This window comes from Lampris incognitus, chromosome 14 (assembly GCF_029633865.1).
Source record: "Lampris incognitus isolate fLamInc1 chromosome 14, fLamInc1.hap2, whole genome shotgun sequence".
Classification (NCBI taxonomy): domain Eukaryota; kingdom Metazoa; phylum Chordata; class Actinopteri; order Lampriformes; family Lampridae; genus Lampris; species Lampris incognitus.
The window spans coordinates 24,399,990-24,417,103 of record NC_079224.1 but is presented as its reverse complement, the minus strand read 5'-3'; the positions used below and the strand labels follow the sequence as shown (position 1 = coordinate 24,417,103).

The window sequence follows — 17,114 nt, the reverse complement described above, 5'->3', positions numbered from 1 at the left end:
ACAAAGCCCAACAAAGAAAACCACAAACTGAAGGAGTCTTTCCAATAATCTGTCTTTAGAGAGTGTTTTATCTGGTCAGTAGTCTGCTGTCGGATTAGATCTTTATGGACAGAGAGACTGGCTCCAAGGCATTGTTCCTTCTGTGTCCTCCCTCCTATGAATGGAAAGCATTGTGCTTTGTTTCGGTAGTGACGAAGACACTTCAGAGGGTGCAAGCTAAATTGTGTTGCGTTACGCAAAATCACAAGCTCAAATGTGTTTATTACCTCAAGCAGTGATACAGAATACCAACAACTTGGTTGTTTGTGTGGAATATCAGTACATTTTACCAAAAAACTGCAGTCCCCACTCAGAATCTATGCAAGTGTGCACAACAATTCATATTACAATCACATCTATCTGCTGTAGATAGGCATTTCAATAGTTTTGTTTAATTTGAAAAACGTGCAATATTTGATATCACTTCTGTGTTAAACTAGTTATTTTCCACGTTTTTTAACATGATAAGTGAGACAATATAGCATTACTTGGACGTGAGACCATTCTTATGATGGACAAGGACGAGGGGAAAGCCTAAAGCTTGAGGAAGTTTATATTCTTAGCTTATCTCTTTGCTTCTGTGATTGACTTTTAAGGGATAATATTGGTAAGGCTTTCAGAGCTTTCCATGATATTCACAGTCAAATTGTTAAATATCAAAATCAGTCTTAAAAATCTTTACAATTTCCATTAAGTAGTGCCATTTTAACTGGGAAAAAAATAACTCAAGTAACTTTTAGAGAAGGTGCTGTATCTTTAATGTTTTTAGACCCAGCAAGAGTTTAGAATGAAACTGTGGTACAGTCTCAGATTTTCTGAGTGTTTTGTGACTGAAAACTCATTTGAAATTCTCTGTGTTTCCCGGAACAAAAGGTAAGCCCGCGTTCCCTGTGGTCTTACCCGACTTTGCAGCAGGCTCTGGCTCTCTTCCAGCTCCGCGATGCGGGCAGCGCTCTCTGTTAGCATGGCCTGCCGCTGCTGGAGAGACTCCTGGAGGTGCAGATTCTGCTCACTGGAGCTCTGACACAACAGACTGATGCTGTGCAGCTTCTCCTGGAGAGAAGACACCTAGGGAGAGGCATGAAGACAGGGAGAGGGTTCATTTCAGAACAGGCCCCCAAGGCACAAACACTCACACTCACACTCACACACACTCACACTCTCTCTCTCACACACACACACACACACACACACACACACAAAAGGGCTGTCACTTACTCGACGTTAAATTCAAGTTAAATTCAAATATGTGTACCAACAAGTGTCTGGAAAACGAATGGGAGAATTTGATATTGTAAACAAATAATTATGTAAATGAATAAATAACGAGGGAATACTGAAAGTGTGGCAAAAAAAATATGAAACTCAAACCCCCTAATTTAGTCAGAAAGCAGAAATGAAATTAGATAAAATTAGAAATGTAATAGCAGCATTTCGCAACATGGTAACAGGGCTTATCGTCTCTCTGGATGCAATGAGCCTGATTGTCCAAAGAAAGAGGTCAGAATGTTAGTCATCTTAGCGTTGAGGCGCATTATTATTATAAACAGTCTTTTTTGTATCTAACTCTCTGCTTAGCGTGTCTGAAAATGTAGGAAAATGTGTATGTTCATGTTTTGCACCTTTTGGTTTTGTTTGTTTGTTTTTTTTTACTAAAGGGACAACACATACTAATACATACAAATACTATGAGAGAGAATCCTTGTATTATAACCCATTTTCATGGCGATTCCAAGATTAACCCCTAACCCTCAAATAAAACAATCCCTATCTCAATCCAGCAACTGGTCCTCACAAGTGACAGGTACTCTTGGGGTTCTGAGTATTTTGGGACATTTAGATCCTATAAGATAGTACAAATATGGCATACACTCACTCACTCACTCCTGGGTCAGTAGGAGTAACCATATCAAATACCATACCTTGACACTGTTCTGTTGCAGTTCAGTGCTGTAGTTCTCTTCAACCGCCTCCATCTGCTGCAGGTAGGAACTTAGCTCATCTCTACACACCGTCAGGGATGACTCCAACTCGCACACCTGACACAAACAGGAGTCACACCGCTTCATCCCGCTTGGAAGAATCAAAAAGCAACTCTTTCTGCAATCATACTGCAGTGTATTCTAGGTCTAGGTATGTGCCAGATCTGTTGTAGTTATTAGCATGCACCTTAACATTTCTGAATGTCCTTGTGATGGAATCGAGACGTCAATATGTCAAAATAGAAATAACAAATTGAAATTTTATGTTTCAATGCTATGATCAATAATCATGCAGCATCTTTGGGTTTCAGCCTTTTTTAGCCATGGGATTCTTGCATAAAACAAATGCGTCACTGATAGGGCGTCCGGGTAGCGTAACATACTTCTTTCTCTCAAAAAAATTTTTTCCACAAATTTTGTTATTTTATAAAATTACTGTACGTTTTCTGAAAATGAGGCAACATCTGCTGGGTCAAAAATATACATACAGCAAATCAAATATGTGATTACATGTCCCTTAGTCCTTTTCACCTTGATCAGCCGCTTTTGATAGCCATCAACAAGCTTCTGGCAAAACTCTGGTAAAACATTTGACCACTCTTCTTGGTAGAGTTGGTGTAGTTCAACCAAATTCGTTGGCTTTCTGGAATGGACTTGTCTATTCCACGTATTTTCAATAGGGTGAGGTCAGGATTTTGGGAAGGCCATTCTAAAACCTTAATTTTAGTTTGATTTAGCCATTCCAAAACAATTTTTGACATGTGTTTTGGGTTATTGTACTGTTGAAACACCCAACTGCAAGGCAGTCATTTTGACAGTTTGGGATTTTAAAAGTTTAATAACTTTGTGGGGAAAAAAATACAGACCTGCTGCTCCCTGAATGTTCCTAAAATTGCATGTACTTGCATTACAATGAGTTTTAGGACAATTGCACAAAAAGGTTATGATAAGACCTACCTAAAATGACTACGAGCAGTCAAAAAGACGGTGCATAATTTGTGCGTCATCATGCGCGTCATGTCACTATTTATGATGTGTGTTGGTCGCATCATTTCCTTTGCGAAGTTCATTGCTCTGTCCTAGAAATACACTCGCATTCTCCAGTGCAGAGTATTATTTGATTATTTCTAACATGTCTGGTTACAGCCGCCATTTCAGACGCACCATGACTACCACCGAGGTGTTGCAGTATTTACAGGCACTGGACAGCGGCCATTTTAAATTGTTTGAAAAATAGTATTCAAGTTGTTGAAATGTTAATTTTGGTGTCAGTCGTTTCTTAACAGACATACTAACATATGCAATGCATTAATATCTCAATTGGGTATTTATCTTGACAGAACATAGAGTTTAAAAACCGTGGGTGGTCATTTTGACCGCCCATGATCGTTCTCGTAGTTTTTAAGTTCCGGTCATTGTTTGGGACTGTTTCAATGGTTATTTTCAGTTCCTTTTTTACATTTCACATTTTATAGGCCTTGTTATATTTCTTAGATTAGCAATATGTGTTTTCCGTTTTGTTTTTCAGGTAATATTTTCACTTGTTCAATTTTGCTATTCAAGTTCGACCATGTCTCTCTGAAGTTTAAATTGTTAAAAAATAGTAGTATAGTTGTTAAAATTTTAATTTTGGTGTCAGTCATTTCCTATCAGACATACTAACATATACAATGCATTAATATCTCAACTGGGTATTTATCTTGACAGAATATAGAGTTTAAAAACGGGTGGCCGTTTTGACAGCCCATGGTCATTTCAGGTAGGAGTGAAATCCCGGTCGCTCTAGTGTTAAACTTTCCCATTGTAATGCCTGTGGCTCAGTCTAATGGTTACAGACAAAACTAGCCCTAATCATATGGGCACAGAGAAGTCACACACACACACACACACACACACACACACACACACACACACACACACACACACTCACACACAGTGTGCTGGGCAAGCTACTTGGAAAGTGCAGTGAGCTAAGCTACCAAGTTACTCTAAAGTAAATGAAGCTTCAGTACAATGAAGCAACCCCCTAGAGAAATGTAGCAATCTAAGCTACAGCAAAGTAGCAAAAGTAGTTCACTACATCTAAGCTTTTTTTTTTTACACTGAACCAACTTCATTCCAAGTCAATACTACCTCAATGATCAATAAAACTGTCAGTCAAACAGATAGCTATGCAAAAATGTTCAGTTCAATTGTTTATCAAACAATAAGCTTTGCTCTCTGCTCTCACTGCTCCAAAACCAATTTGGCAACAAAAACAAAACAACCAAAAAAAAGTACTCCATATAATAACAACAAGCAGGTGTTGAGATTGTGTGTATGTTCATCTATGTGTGTGTGTGTGTGTATGTGTGTGTGTGTATGTGTGTCTTCTCCATGAATTGTTGGATTGTCACCTTGCCGTGATGGACAAGCTTGCACGGTCCTGAGATCCCGAGAGCAATGCCGTCTGGAGCTAAGCTCCTAGTAGGGTCACCCATGGAGGTAAGGTCAAGGGGAAGGTCTCTGACAAAGAGCAATCCAACCAAGACCTCAACAGTGGAACAGGCAGAGGATAATGGCTGACTTTAGGGAAGCATCACAACAGCTGAGAAGGTGAATGAAGGCTACAGCAGAAATGGGCCCTCAGTCATCTTGGACTCAATGCCACTGGATCCTGACCCAGATCTGTCAAGGACCGTGTGGTGGCTGTCTGTGCACCAGTCTCCCCATGTTAAACAAGGTCACGCATATGCGTCCCCCATAAAGGAAATCCACCCTAACATCCCGGATTAAGTCCTATGGCGATCGGCAAGTGGCGACAGGGGCAGGATTGTGAGATCTGGAAGCCCCTAGTCATGAGCCAGCACATCAGGCGGTGGGTGCTAGATTCAGTCGCTGGGCTCTTGGAATGAGGTACAAAGAGCCCTTTGGTAGCTGCACCTATACAACTAAGCAGCCCTTTTCACTCTGCTCACTCCACCTGGGGAAGGGGCTAGAAAAGGTGCCCTAAAAATAGCCTGCCTTAAACCTCCTGACTGGATTACTGCATCCAGAGGGATCACCACATGCGGTCAGAAACATAGACACATGAACTTTGGAGCCTGGAATGTATGCACACTGATGGATAGTGCAACCAGCGACAGACCGGAGAGAACCGCAATCATCGCTAGAGAACTGAAGAGATGCCGGATTGACATAGCTGCCCTTTCTGAAACCTGACGGGCAGACGAAGGACTGCTGAAGGAGTAGAGGGGTGGCTACACTTTCTTCTGGAAAGGAAAAGCTGCTGATGAGCCCAGGCTCCATCACGTTGGATTTGCCATCAGGAACCAGATCATCAGCCACCTGTCTGAACTTCCTGTGGGGATCAGTGAGCATCTCATGACCATCCGTCCGGTGCTTGCCAACAACCAGATGGCAACAGTTGTGAGTCCCTATCCCCCTACTTTAGACTCTGAAGAGGAAGTAAAAGAGACCTTTTACGCCTGCTTAGATGAGACACTGTCACGAATCCCCATGGAGGATAAGATTATTCTCCTACGAGACTTCAACGCCAGGGTCGGCCAGGATCAACACCTCTGGAAGGGCACTATAGGTAAGGAAGGAATTGGGAATATCAACAACTCCAATGGAGTTCTGCTTCTTAGCAAATGTGCTCAGTATGACCTCGCCATCACTAACACTGTTTTGCCAGAAAAACAAATTTAAGGCATTTTGGAGACACCCCTGCTCCAAACAGTGGCATCTCCTTGACTATATTATTGTACAAACAAGGGACCGACGTGACGTGAACATCACGAGGGCCATGGTCGATGCAAATGACTGCGGGACAGATCATCGCCTCATCCACTCCATGATGTCAATCAAACCCAATCAAACCCAAGAGGAAGAGAGGGGATCAAAAGAAACAGATACAGCCAAGACTGAACCTTGAAAGCCTGAATGAAACTGCCACCCAGCAGCGACTTCAGGCCTCTCTTGGGGAAACCCTCCAACAGGAATAAGCTGATGACATTGAGAAGCACTGGAGACTGCAGAAATCCACCATATTCGACACCTGCAAAACCACCCTTGGGTAAAAGTCCAGAAAACACCAGGACTGGTTTGATGTGAATGACACAGAGATAGAACAGCTCATCTCCAAGAAAAAGAAAGCCTTTCGTACCTGGCAAAATTATGTAACCTGCAAGGCTAAAAGAATGGCTCACTCCAGAACCAAGGCGGTAGTCCAGAGACGGGTGATGGAGCTTAAGAACTCTTGGTGGACAGAAAAGACTCTGGAAATCCAGTGACTGGCAGACTCAGAGACATCAGAGGCTTTTTCAGCATTACTAAGGCCGTCTATGGTTCAAGCAACCAAGGCTTAAACCCCCTGTGCTCAAAGGACGGGCAGGAGCTGCTGAAGGACAATGAGTCAATTAATGTCCAATGAAAGGAGCCCTTCCAGGAACTCCTCAACCACAACAGCATAGCTGAACCAGACATTGCCAGCAATATTCCTCAGAGTCCCATCAGAGAAGACATTGGGGACCCTCCCACCATCAAGAACCTTAAGAACAACAAGGCCGCCAGTCCAGATGGGATCCCAGCTGAGATCTAAAAGGAAGGTGGACCAGAGCTCCTGCACCACATCCATGCCCTCCTCCTCAAGGTCTGGGAAAAAGAAGAACTTCCTTCAGAGCTCAGCGATGCTCTAATAGTGGCCATATTCAAGAAAGGGGTCAAGGCAGAATGTGGAAACTACAGGGGTATCTCACTCCTGTCAACAACAGGCAAAGTCCTTGCTCGTGACCTCACAAACAGACTGCTACAACTGGCTGAGGACGTATTCCCAGAATCTCAGTGTGGCTTCCGCCCATCCAGAGGTACCAGACATGATATTTACAGCACACCAACTCCAGGAAAAATGCTGTGAACAAAGGCAGCCTTTGTACATGGCTTTCATACATCTGACCTACCACCTGACCATACACCAGGCCTTGACTCAGTAGACTGCCAGGCTCTGTGGAGAATACCATCAAGATATGGCTGCCCTGACAGATACATCACAATACTGAGGCTTCTACATGACGGCATGTCAGTCACAGTGCTCAGCAACAGCAGCTCTGAGTCAGAACCCTTCGCTGTGGAAACGAGTCAAACAGGGATGCATCATCGCACCCACCCTGTTTGCCATCTTTATTGCTGCCATACTCCACCTCATTGGCCAAGAGTTGCCACGAGGAATCCCAATCCTATACAGAACTGATAACAGGCTCTTCAACCTTAATAGGTTCAAGGCCAAGAACAAAGTCTGCAAAACCACCATCATGGAGCTTCAGTATGCAGATGACAATGCCATCGCAGCATACTCTGCAGAAGACCTCCAGGACATTCTGAATGCCTTGTCTTAGCATACAGAGCCCTGGGTCTAGCATTAAACATCAAGAAGACCCAGGTCCTATATCAACCTCCACCCAATCAGCCATCTACCCAGCCCACCATAAAAATGGACAACAAAATTCTTGAAAATGTTGATCACTTCCCCTACCTCAGCAGCCTTCTCTCCTCAAAAGCTGACATTGACTGAGGTCAACCATGGCCTGAGTTGTGCCAGTGGTGCTTATGCCGGACTCAGGAAAAGAGTCTTTAAAGACCGAGACCTAAAGGCCCAAACAAAACTCCTGAGCCGTTGTTCTCCCCACCCTGTTGTATGGAGCAGAGTCATAGACCACCTACAGCAGTCACCTGAGAGCCCTGAAACAATACCATGAAAGATCCTTATGAAAGATCCTGAGGATCAGCAGGAAGGAAAGGCACACCAACATCAGCATTCTGGAAGAAGCAAACATGACTAGCATCACCACCACAATAATACAGCACCAACTCCGACAGACAGGCCATGTCATCCGTATGTTACTCCCAGCTGAGGGAAGATCAGTGAACTCCCGGTGGGCAAAAGAAATGTTTCAAGGACAATATCAACACCAGTCTGAAGAAATTCAACATCACATCAAGTAACTAGGAACACACTGCACTAGACAGGTGCTCCTGGAAGAAAGCCGTGCAGAAAGGAGCTGCACGTCATGAAATGGAACTCCACTGTGCTGCAGAGAAAAAGTTACAGCACCACAAGGAGAGAGGGAAAAGGGCTCAACAACCATCACCAACCACCACCACTTTCCCCTGTCCATACTGCACAAAAGTATGTGGCTTGCGGATAGGCCTCTACAGCCATCTGAAGACCCACAAGTAGATAACCCAACAGAGCGGACAGTCATACTCGCTTTAATGGACCACCGATGATGATGATGACGATGATGGTGTGTGTGTCTGTGTGTGTGTGTGTGTGTGTGTGTTTGTCTCTGTATTGCCCTGTAGCAGACAAGTTGCTGGCATCAGGCCAAGGATTGGTGCGTGATGTCATCATCATACAGAAGTGCTTCCGTCACCTACAGATACAGGTCCGTGTATGCCAGTGGCGTCACTTACTGTGATCCTTAGCAGTTTTTATTTCAGACCACAGCAGAAAGCTCCACTGCGCTTGAGCTTCAGAAATGTTGAAAAATGTAGTTTGTGTGGACGCCAATGCACTACTTGGTCAATAAAAGAGCATTGCTACTGAAAAGCTATTTGACTCAGAAAATAGCAACGCTACCACCATGTTACTGAGAAATGCAGCTGCACTAGTAACGCCACTACTTGTAGCAACGCTACTGCCCTATATATATGTGTGTGTGTGTGTGTGTGTGTGTGTGTGTGTGTGTGTGTGTGTGTGTGTGTGTGTGTATATAATTCATGCCATAAGCAATCATCAGCTGTCAATAGAGCTATCAACATCTCAGCTCTATTGACAGCTGATGATTGCTTATGGCATGAAAGAGGCTTGTACTGTCAATTAAAGAATTACTTGACTCACTGGATTATTTTGCTCCTTGTTTGTTGAGCACTTTCTCTACCGTTGAGTGTTTCATTTAATGAAGTTATAAGTATTTATATATACAAATATTGTGTGGTTTTAGGTTGACAATACAATTGTTCAACACACAAACAGCTTAATTTAGTCATTTTCTTGGGTTTATTTTTTCATATATATGTATGTCTGAGCATGTGTCATCTACAAACAACTTGTGTCTATTTATTACTGATTAAAAAATTGACCCCCCCCCCCCCGGTTACTGACAAGCTGGTGCCCATGCATGCAGGCAGATATGTGCAGGTTGTACTTACCTTAGTTGCAGATGTGGCTGCCTGATCTTTGAAACGCTGTAGCACTTCCTCACTGCGTCTCATCTCAGCCTCATTTTCCTTTAAATATGAATGGATATAAAACATTTTTGAACTTCAATCAGCTGAGTACAGTGACAATTATTATTAAACGGAAATGATATTGGGTGCCATATTGGCTTAAATCTTGGGTATTTTCTACAAAGTCAACTCAATCCCTACCTCAAATCTATGACTACAAGTAACAATTATTTTCATAATTGAGTAATCTTATCAATTTTGATTCATCATTTGGTCTGTGAAATGTCAAAAAAAATGAGAAAGGCCCATCACAAGTTCCCAGAGCACAAAGTGATGTCTTAAAACTGATTACATACTAGGACCAGCAGCCAAAATACCCCCTTAAGTATTCATTTTATAATGATATTAATCAGAGAAAGGCAAGCAAATGTTAGCAATTGTGAAACTATTGCCAGCAAATTTGTTATTTTCATCCTCCTCGACCTAAGTTCAGCCTTCGATACTGTGAGCCACAACATCCTGCTCACCAGATTGAAAGATGTCGATATTGAAGGCACCGTACTCAGCTGGCTCTAGTCTTACCTCTCCAACAGGTCACACTTCATCTCACTTCACAACCACTCCTTTGTTCCATCCACAGTCACACAAGGTGTTCCCCAAGGTTCTGTACTCGGCCCACTCCTTTTCATCATCTACATCCTCCCTCTTGGTCAGATTCTCCGCCATTTCAACTTGGACTTCGAATGTTATGCTAATGACACCCAGATATACCTCAGCACCAAATCCCCTCACAATCCACCCCTCTCTCACATCGACTCCTGTCTGTCTACAGTTAAAGTCTGGATGCAGCAAAACCACCTCAAACTCAACAATGACAAAACTAAACTCCTCTTCATTGGCTCCAAGTCCACTCTCAGCCAAATCAACAACCTTGCACTCACCATCGATGGCACTACTGTCTCCCCTTCCCCCCAGGCACGCAACCTTGGTGTGATCCTTGATCCCACCCCTCTCCCTTGAGCCACATATCCGCCAAATGGTCAAATCCTCCTTCTACCACCTTCGCAAAATTGCAAAAATAAGATCCTCTCTCACACGCCCTGCTGCTGACATACTGATCCATGCCTTCATCTCCTCCCGCCTTGATTACTGCAACTCACTCCTCTATGGTATCAGTTCTACCTCTATCAAGAGACTCCAATTGGTCCAGAACGCATCCGCCTGACTTTTAACTTTCACCAAATTCTGGCACCACATCACCCCAGTCCTAAAAGACCTCCACTGGCTACCCATCTCCCACCGGATCAATTACAAACTCCTGGTTCTTACTTATAAAGCCCTTCACAAATTGGCTCCCCCATACCTCACCAATCTCCTCTCCCCCTACCAACCCTCTCAGTTCCTCAGATCCACCTCAGCCTCCCTTCTCTCTACCCCCAGGTCCAACCTCCGCGGCTTTGGTGACCGAGCCTTCTCCAGAGCAGCTCCCAGGCTCTGGAACTCACTTCCTCAAATCATTAGAGACTCAGAATCCCTCTCACTCTTCCAATCCTGTCTCAAGACACACCTTTTCTCCATTGCCTTCTCGTGCCCCCCGTCCGCTCATACACCCCTGGTCTGGGGCAGGCTGGGGACTGAGCACTTGACCTGCATCTGTGATTTATGATGTTTGTTTTTCTTTCCCTTTATATCTGTCCAAGTCGGAGAGTACTGCTGGTGTCGTCCGTGGCTGCCGCTTCTCCCTCTCGTAGCCCCCCCTTCCCATCCACCCCTGTATGTCTGTGTTATGTTCATCTGTCGTCTCCATTTATTGTAAAGGGACTTTGAGTACTTGAAAAGCGCTATATAAGATTAATTTATTATTATTATTTTTATTAAATATAATTAATGGATTAATATTACAACTGATTATTTTCTGTCAGTCAACTACAGGATTAATCAACTAACCATTTCAGCACCACTCAAAACTAAGGTAAACAACTAAGTAGATGACACATCTTGGAGCAAAGAAATTGGTTTTACTGAGATGAGTGTTAAGTTTTGTTTGAATGGAACATGCTGATATTTTCAGCTATATCGTAGGATGTGATGAGTGGAATCGTCAAAAACTGCCACAATTACAATTATTCTGTCATTAATTATGTTATCGTAGTCACTGACTACTGAATACTACGCAGAATTCAGGTTAATGAGGATAATATATTGTGTGATATATGAATGAGTCTATGAAAGTATCAGCCCTGCCAATCCATAACCAGTCGTCGTCTTCTTTTGGTTGCTCTTGTTAGGGGTCGCCACAGCGGATCATCCATTTCCATCTCTTCCTGTCTTCTGCACCCTCTTCTGTTACACCAACCACCTGCATGTCCTCTTTCACCACATCCATAAACCTCCTCCTTGGACTTCCTCTTTTACTCTTGCCTGGCAGCTCCATCATCAGCATCCTTCTCCTAATATACCCAGCATCTCTCCTCCACACGTCCAAACCATCTCAACCTCGTCTCTCTGGCTTTGTCTCCAAACTGTCCAACCTAAGCTGTCCCTCTAATATACTCATTCCTAATCATGTCCATCTTCATCCACCTTCATCACTCCCAACAAAAATCTTAGCATCTTCAACTCTGACACCTCCAGCTCCACCTCCTGTCTTTTCATCAGTGCCACCGTCTCCAAGCCAGCCAACATAGCTGGTTTCAATACCATCTTGTAAACCTCCCCTTTCACTCTTGCTGGTACCTGCAAATCACTCCTGACACTCTTCTCCACCCACTCCACCCTGCCTGCACTCTCTTCTTCACCTCTCTTCCACACTCCCCCGTTACTTTGAACAGTTGACCCCAAGTATTTCAAATCATCCACCTTCGTCACCTCTACTCCTTGCATCCTCACCATTCTGCTGTCCTCCCTTTCATTCATGCATATGTATTCACGGCTGCTGGTCTTGCTGAATGCCTAATGAGGACAGTCAGTCATAACATAGTGACTTCCTCCAGTGCAGCCTGAAATTGTTCTCGTGCTTTACGTACACGTTTTAATAAGAGGAAAGCCACACCAGATGGAACTATTTTACTAGAAAATATCCTGACCTGTGTGAGCTGGTCTATGGTGGCTTGCTGAAGGAGGGCTCCACTCCGCGCCTCCTCTAGCTCTGTTTGGGCTGAACTCAGCTTCTGCTCCAGATCCAACACACGAGACCGAGACTCCTCGACTGACAATTGCAACTGAAGAAGAGAGGATATGCTGTTATAACTGAAGCAATTAAAACTTTTGAAAAGCTTTGTTGTAATGTACCTCAGGCTAGTATATACTACTAAGCAGCTGATACAAAAAAATTATAGAAGAGAATAGAGAGGGAGAGAGAGAGAGAGAGAGAGAGAGAGAGAGAGAGAGAGAGAGAGAGAGAGAGAGAGAGAGAGAGAGAGAGAGAGTGAATGAAAATTACCACGTCTATTTTGTGTTGTAGCTCTGTTAAGTGTTGAGTTTGTGCTCTTTTACACTTGTCCAGAGCTTGCTGGTACTCCCTGTGCTTCTTGCTAATCAGCGACTGGTAATGCTGGACTGTGCTAGTCTTCTCCTGTAGAGACAAACAGGTATATGGACAGAGGGAGGAAAGTTAGGAAACAGTACACAAAAATAAACAAGTACAGTTTCTGTGCTTTTCAATGATGCATTTGTGTTTTTTCTGGTTTAAAATGATATCAGCCATAATTGTATGTACTCAAACACTACTGATTCTTAGACATAGACATGAGTTGTCAAACAAACGCTTATAAATTGGAGTATTTCTCATTTAAAATGAGCAATTGTCAACGAAAGTCATTGATTCCCTGTGGAGTGAGGTGGCATATATGCTGACAGGGATCCTTGGTGCGGATTTCCGGTTTTTGCCCAGGACATGCCTGCTGGGGGTCCACATTGAGCACATTCAAAGCAATAAGCAACAAAGAGTGATTGCTCTTGCGTGCCTTGTGGCAAAATGTTTGATCCTAATGAACTGCAAGGTGAGGAAACCCCCCTGCTTCTCTAGAGACAGGTGGCTGGAGGACTTCCTCCATCTCTCAAGCATGGAAAAGCCCCTCTCCATCCTCAAGGACTTAAACCAGGATACAAGTGAGGTCTGGGATAATGTAAGATCCTTACTAGACTCACAAGAGCAGATACTTCTTCCCCAAACACTTATTCAGTGCTCAGTGCTCACAGTATGCCTGCCCATTCTACACGTTACTACAAACCTAAGATCTTCCTGTCGACAGCATCTATCCTGTCTTGCCAACTGTTTTGTCTGTTAACCTATCTATCTATCTATCTATCTATCTATCTATCTATCTATCTATCTATCTATCTATCTATCTATCTATCTATCTATCTATCTATCCATCTATCTATCTACACTCATCCACTCGGGTGTTGACATATGACATATGTGCACCCCAATAGAATTAGAGCACTGTGCCCCCTTCTCCCTCCTCTAAGTCACTGTTGTTGTCTTTATCATTGTTGTCATTGTTGGTATTGTTATTTTTGTGGATCTTGCAGTTGTTGCTATTGTTGTTTCATGTGCTGTCTTTGTTTACGCAAATGCAAAGAAAAAGAAAAATCATACATAAAAAAATAAAGCAGCTGTCATCTTTACAATGTGAGGATTCATGGTTGTTTGAATTTTAACAAACAAATAAAACATAAATTTTACTTCCTTTCTGTGAATAGATACTGTTTGATAAAGGGCTCTGAATCAGGATGAATTCTGCAAATGTAAAGGGTCCAGACCTCTGAAGTGTGTCTCAATTTTGATACAAAGAGGTTGCCTCCAACTGCATCCAAAATATTGGATGCAGTTGGAGGGCTTTAAAGCTGAAATTGGGGCTGGATTACAGACTTGGTCAGGTAAGGCTGGACCCGAGTAGGTCTATAGTATGTCATTTAAACGACTGTTGCTGTACCATGCGTCATCTCTCCCTACAATATTCAATTAAGATAATCTAGGTGGCAAAAGGAATCAAAATCATTCATTTCGCCAGTGACAAAAAACAGAACGGATCCAGATGTACTCTGAAGGACTTAAACTGATGTCATCAATTTACGGGTCCATAGAGTGATGTTTCAGACACTTGAATGATTGACCTGAATTTGCAACTAAATGCCCATAGAGTCTTTGGAAAAACATTGCTTGCAGAATCAAAGTATACCATAACTAACAATGTAATGATGAAATATGTCGAAAATGTGTTGCATTTTAAATTGGTGTACCAGTAGCTGTTGCTCCAGCTCAGTGGTCTTCAGTGCAGCCTGACTATAGGCAGAGGATTTCTCCTGGAGCTGTTTCTCCAATGCGGCGACACGTGCACTCTTCCTCTTCAGCTAGAGACCAGTAGATAAGAGACAGTCTCTGAAGAACTTCATAAATGTCCTTGGGATAATGTCGTTTATTACACATGACAAATAAATTATGCAGGGATTCAAAATGATACATATACATATAAACAGCCATTGTGCTATGTCCCGTGACCCTGATTGGAATAAGCGGCTTGGATAATGGATGTGCTATGTCCGTGTACAATAGCGATTCTAAAAACACTTATGTCATATGATCCAATGATTTATCTTACTTACTTGTGGGTTCATGAACTGTACTTGTTGCTACAATGTGATTAAAAAAATGGATTCTCGTCTCCAAGTCACGAAAAATACCGTCATGTTTTTGTTGTGTCGAACATATTATAATGTTCATGACATTATACAACCATGCTCACTGCTGTGGATTTTTGTCTATCCTATATTGGTAATCCTATTCCATGTAAGCATCTAGAGCAGGGGTCTCAAACTATGGGCCCACGGGCCACATCCGGCCCGTGAGGCAGTTTTGTGTGGCCCACGCTGTTTTAGATTTATTAAGAGATCCGAACCGCACACTTTCATGGGTTTTTTTTTGTTTTTTTGTTAAACGTTAGTTGTGAGGCCAGTTGCAGATGACTTAGCCCAATGTCAGTTTTGCAGCACTCTCTCTCTCTCTCTTCCCCACACACACACACACACACACACACACACACACTGTAGCCAGGCAACGCGAGTACATAAACCCAGTAGGCTAGCCCACTGTGAAATATATCTCACGTGAGCTTGATAATGTGAGATACACTGTTGTTACTGCTTGCAGATGTTTTATAAAAATGTCACTTTCAAAAGCCAAAAGAAAAGCTGACCAGGAGCAATGACAGTTCAGAGAGAAATTGACATATGACTTCTACTTCACTGAATATAATGCGTTTGCGATCTGTCTAATTTGCAAGGAAAAAGTTGTCGTCCTGACGGATTTCAATCTGAAGTGACATTACACTACTAAACATGCAGAGGAGTATGATCGGTTCAAAGGCGAGGAGAGGGAGAGAAAGGCAGCATACTTTCAAAAAAGTCTGTCCTGTCAGCAGAACTTTTTTCACAAAGCCAAAAAAGACTGATGCAGCTGTCAAAGCTTGTTGAAAGCACAGATGTAACTGACAATGCTCAGCTGGCTATGTTTGTAAGGGGTATCAATAAAAGAAGAACTGCTAACTTTGTATCCAGTGCAGGGAAAGACTACAGCCAAAGATATTTTTCAGGTGCTGTGCAATGCAATTGAGGGTGTTGGTTTACCCTAGAATAAATTGGTTGGAATCACCACTGGTGATGGTGTCAATGACGGGAAGAAAAAAATGGGCTTGTAGCACTGAGTCAAAGAAAGCTGGAGGAAGAGAATGCAGATCCCAGACTTTCATTGCACTGCATCATTCGCCAGCAGGCACTCTGCAGCAAATGCTTGAAATCTGACAGCGTTATGACTGCTGTGGTGAAATGCATTAATTACATCAGATCAAGAGATTTACAACATCGTCAGTTCTGTGCATTTCTGGAGGAAATAGATGCAACATATGGATACATGTCGTACTTCACAGAAGTGCGCTGGTTGAGCAGGGGCAGTGTCCTGAAAAGCTATTTTGAATTGAGGGAGGAAATCACAGAATTCATGAAAGAATGCAGGCTACATGTACCTGAGCTTGATGATCCCAAATGGCTCATGGATTTAGCTTTCTTAGTTGACATCACACAGGCACTTAACACTCTTAATTTAAAACTGCAGGAGCCAGACTAACTTGTCACTGTAGCATTTGATAGCGTGAAAGCCTTCTCTGTGAAACTCAGAATATGGAAAACACAGCTCACAGAAAAAAGATTTGCCCTCTTCCCAACATCACAGTCAATTATTGATGATGGTGCCAGAGTCAATGCTGACAAGTATGTGACTTCCACTGACAATCTGTAGCAGGAGTTTGAGCATCGCTTTTCTGATTTTAAGACTCACAGCACCACTTTCCAGTTGTTTGCAGACCCCTTCTCCTTTGACATGGACAGTGCTCCAAGCACATTTCAAATGGAGCTCAGAGACTTGTAGTGCAACACTGAGCTCAAGGCAAAGTTCAGAGAGGCACAAGGAAAGCAGGAAATACTTGGACAGTTTCTCAGAGAGCTTCCCAAAACATTCCCACAGTTGTCCAAACTGTTCAGGCAAGGTCATATGTCTTTTTGGCAGCACTTATCTGTTGAGAAACTGTTCTCAACTATGAACGTTAACAAATCAAAGCATAGGTCCAGACTGACCAATGAACATTTCCAGGCTGTCTTCAGGGTGTCCACTGCCCAGTCCCTGAAAGCAAATGTGCCCCACCTGTGTCAGCAGAAGAAGTGCCAGGTTTCTGGCAAGATGTAAGCAAAATATGTAGGCTTAGGCCAGGCTACACTATGTACATAGTTACCTATTCATGCAAAAACTCTGAAAAAATGTGAAATAATAATAAAAACAATGTGAAGGTTATATAGTCGAAGTTTTTTTCTTCATCCCTATTACAATGG

General features: G+C 42.9%; 1 protein-coding gene across 1 annotated transcript in view; it reads right to left on the bottom strand.

Moving 5' to 3' along the window:
• The window catches only part of ccdc18 (coiled-coil domain containing 18), a 61,867-nt gene that overhangs the window by 25,131 nt on the left and 19,622 nt on the right, over window positions 1-17,114 (bottom strand). Inside the window, 6 exon segments of the mRNA XM_056293404.1 lie at window positions 940-1,107; window positions 1,962-2,078; window positions 9,213-9,290; window positions 12,317-12,451; window positions 12,673-12,804; window positions 14,478-14,588. Of these exon segments, the coding sequence (XP_056149379.1) occupies window positions 940-1,107; window positions 1,962-2,078; window positions 9,213-9,290; window positions 12,317-12,451; window positions 12,673-12,804; window positions 14,478-14,588 (741 nt within the window).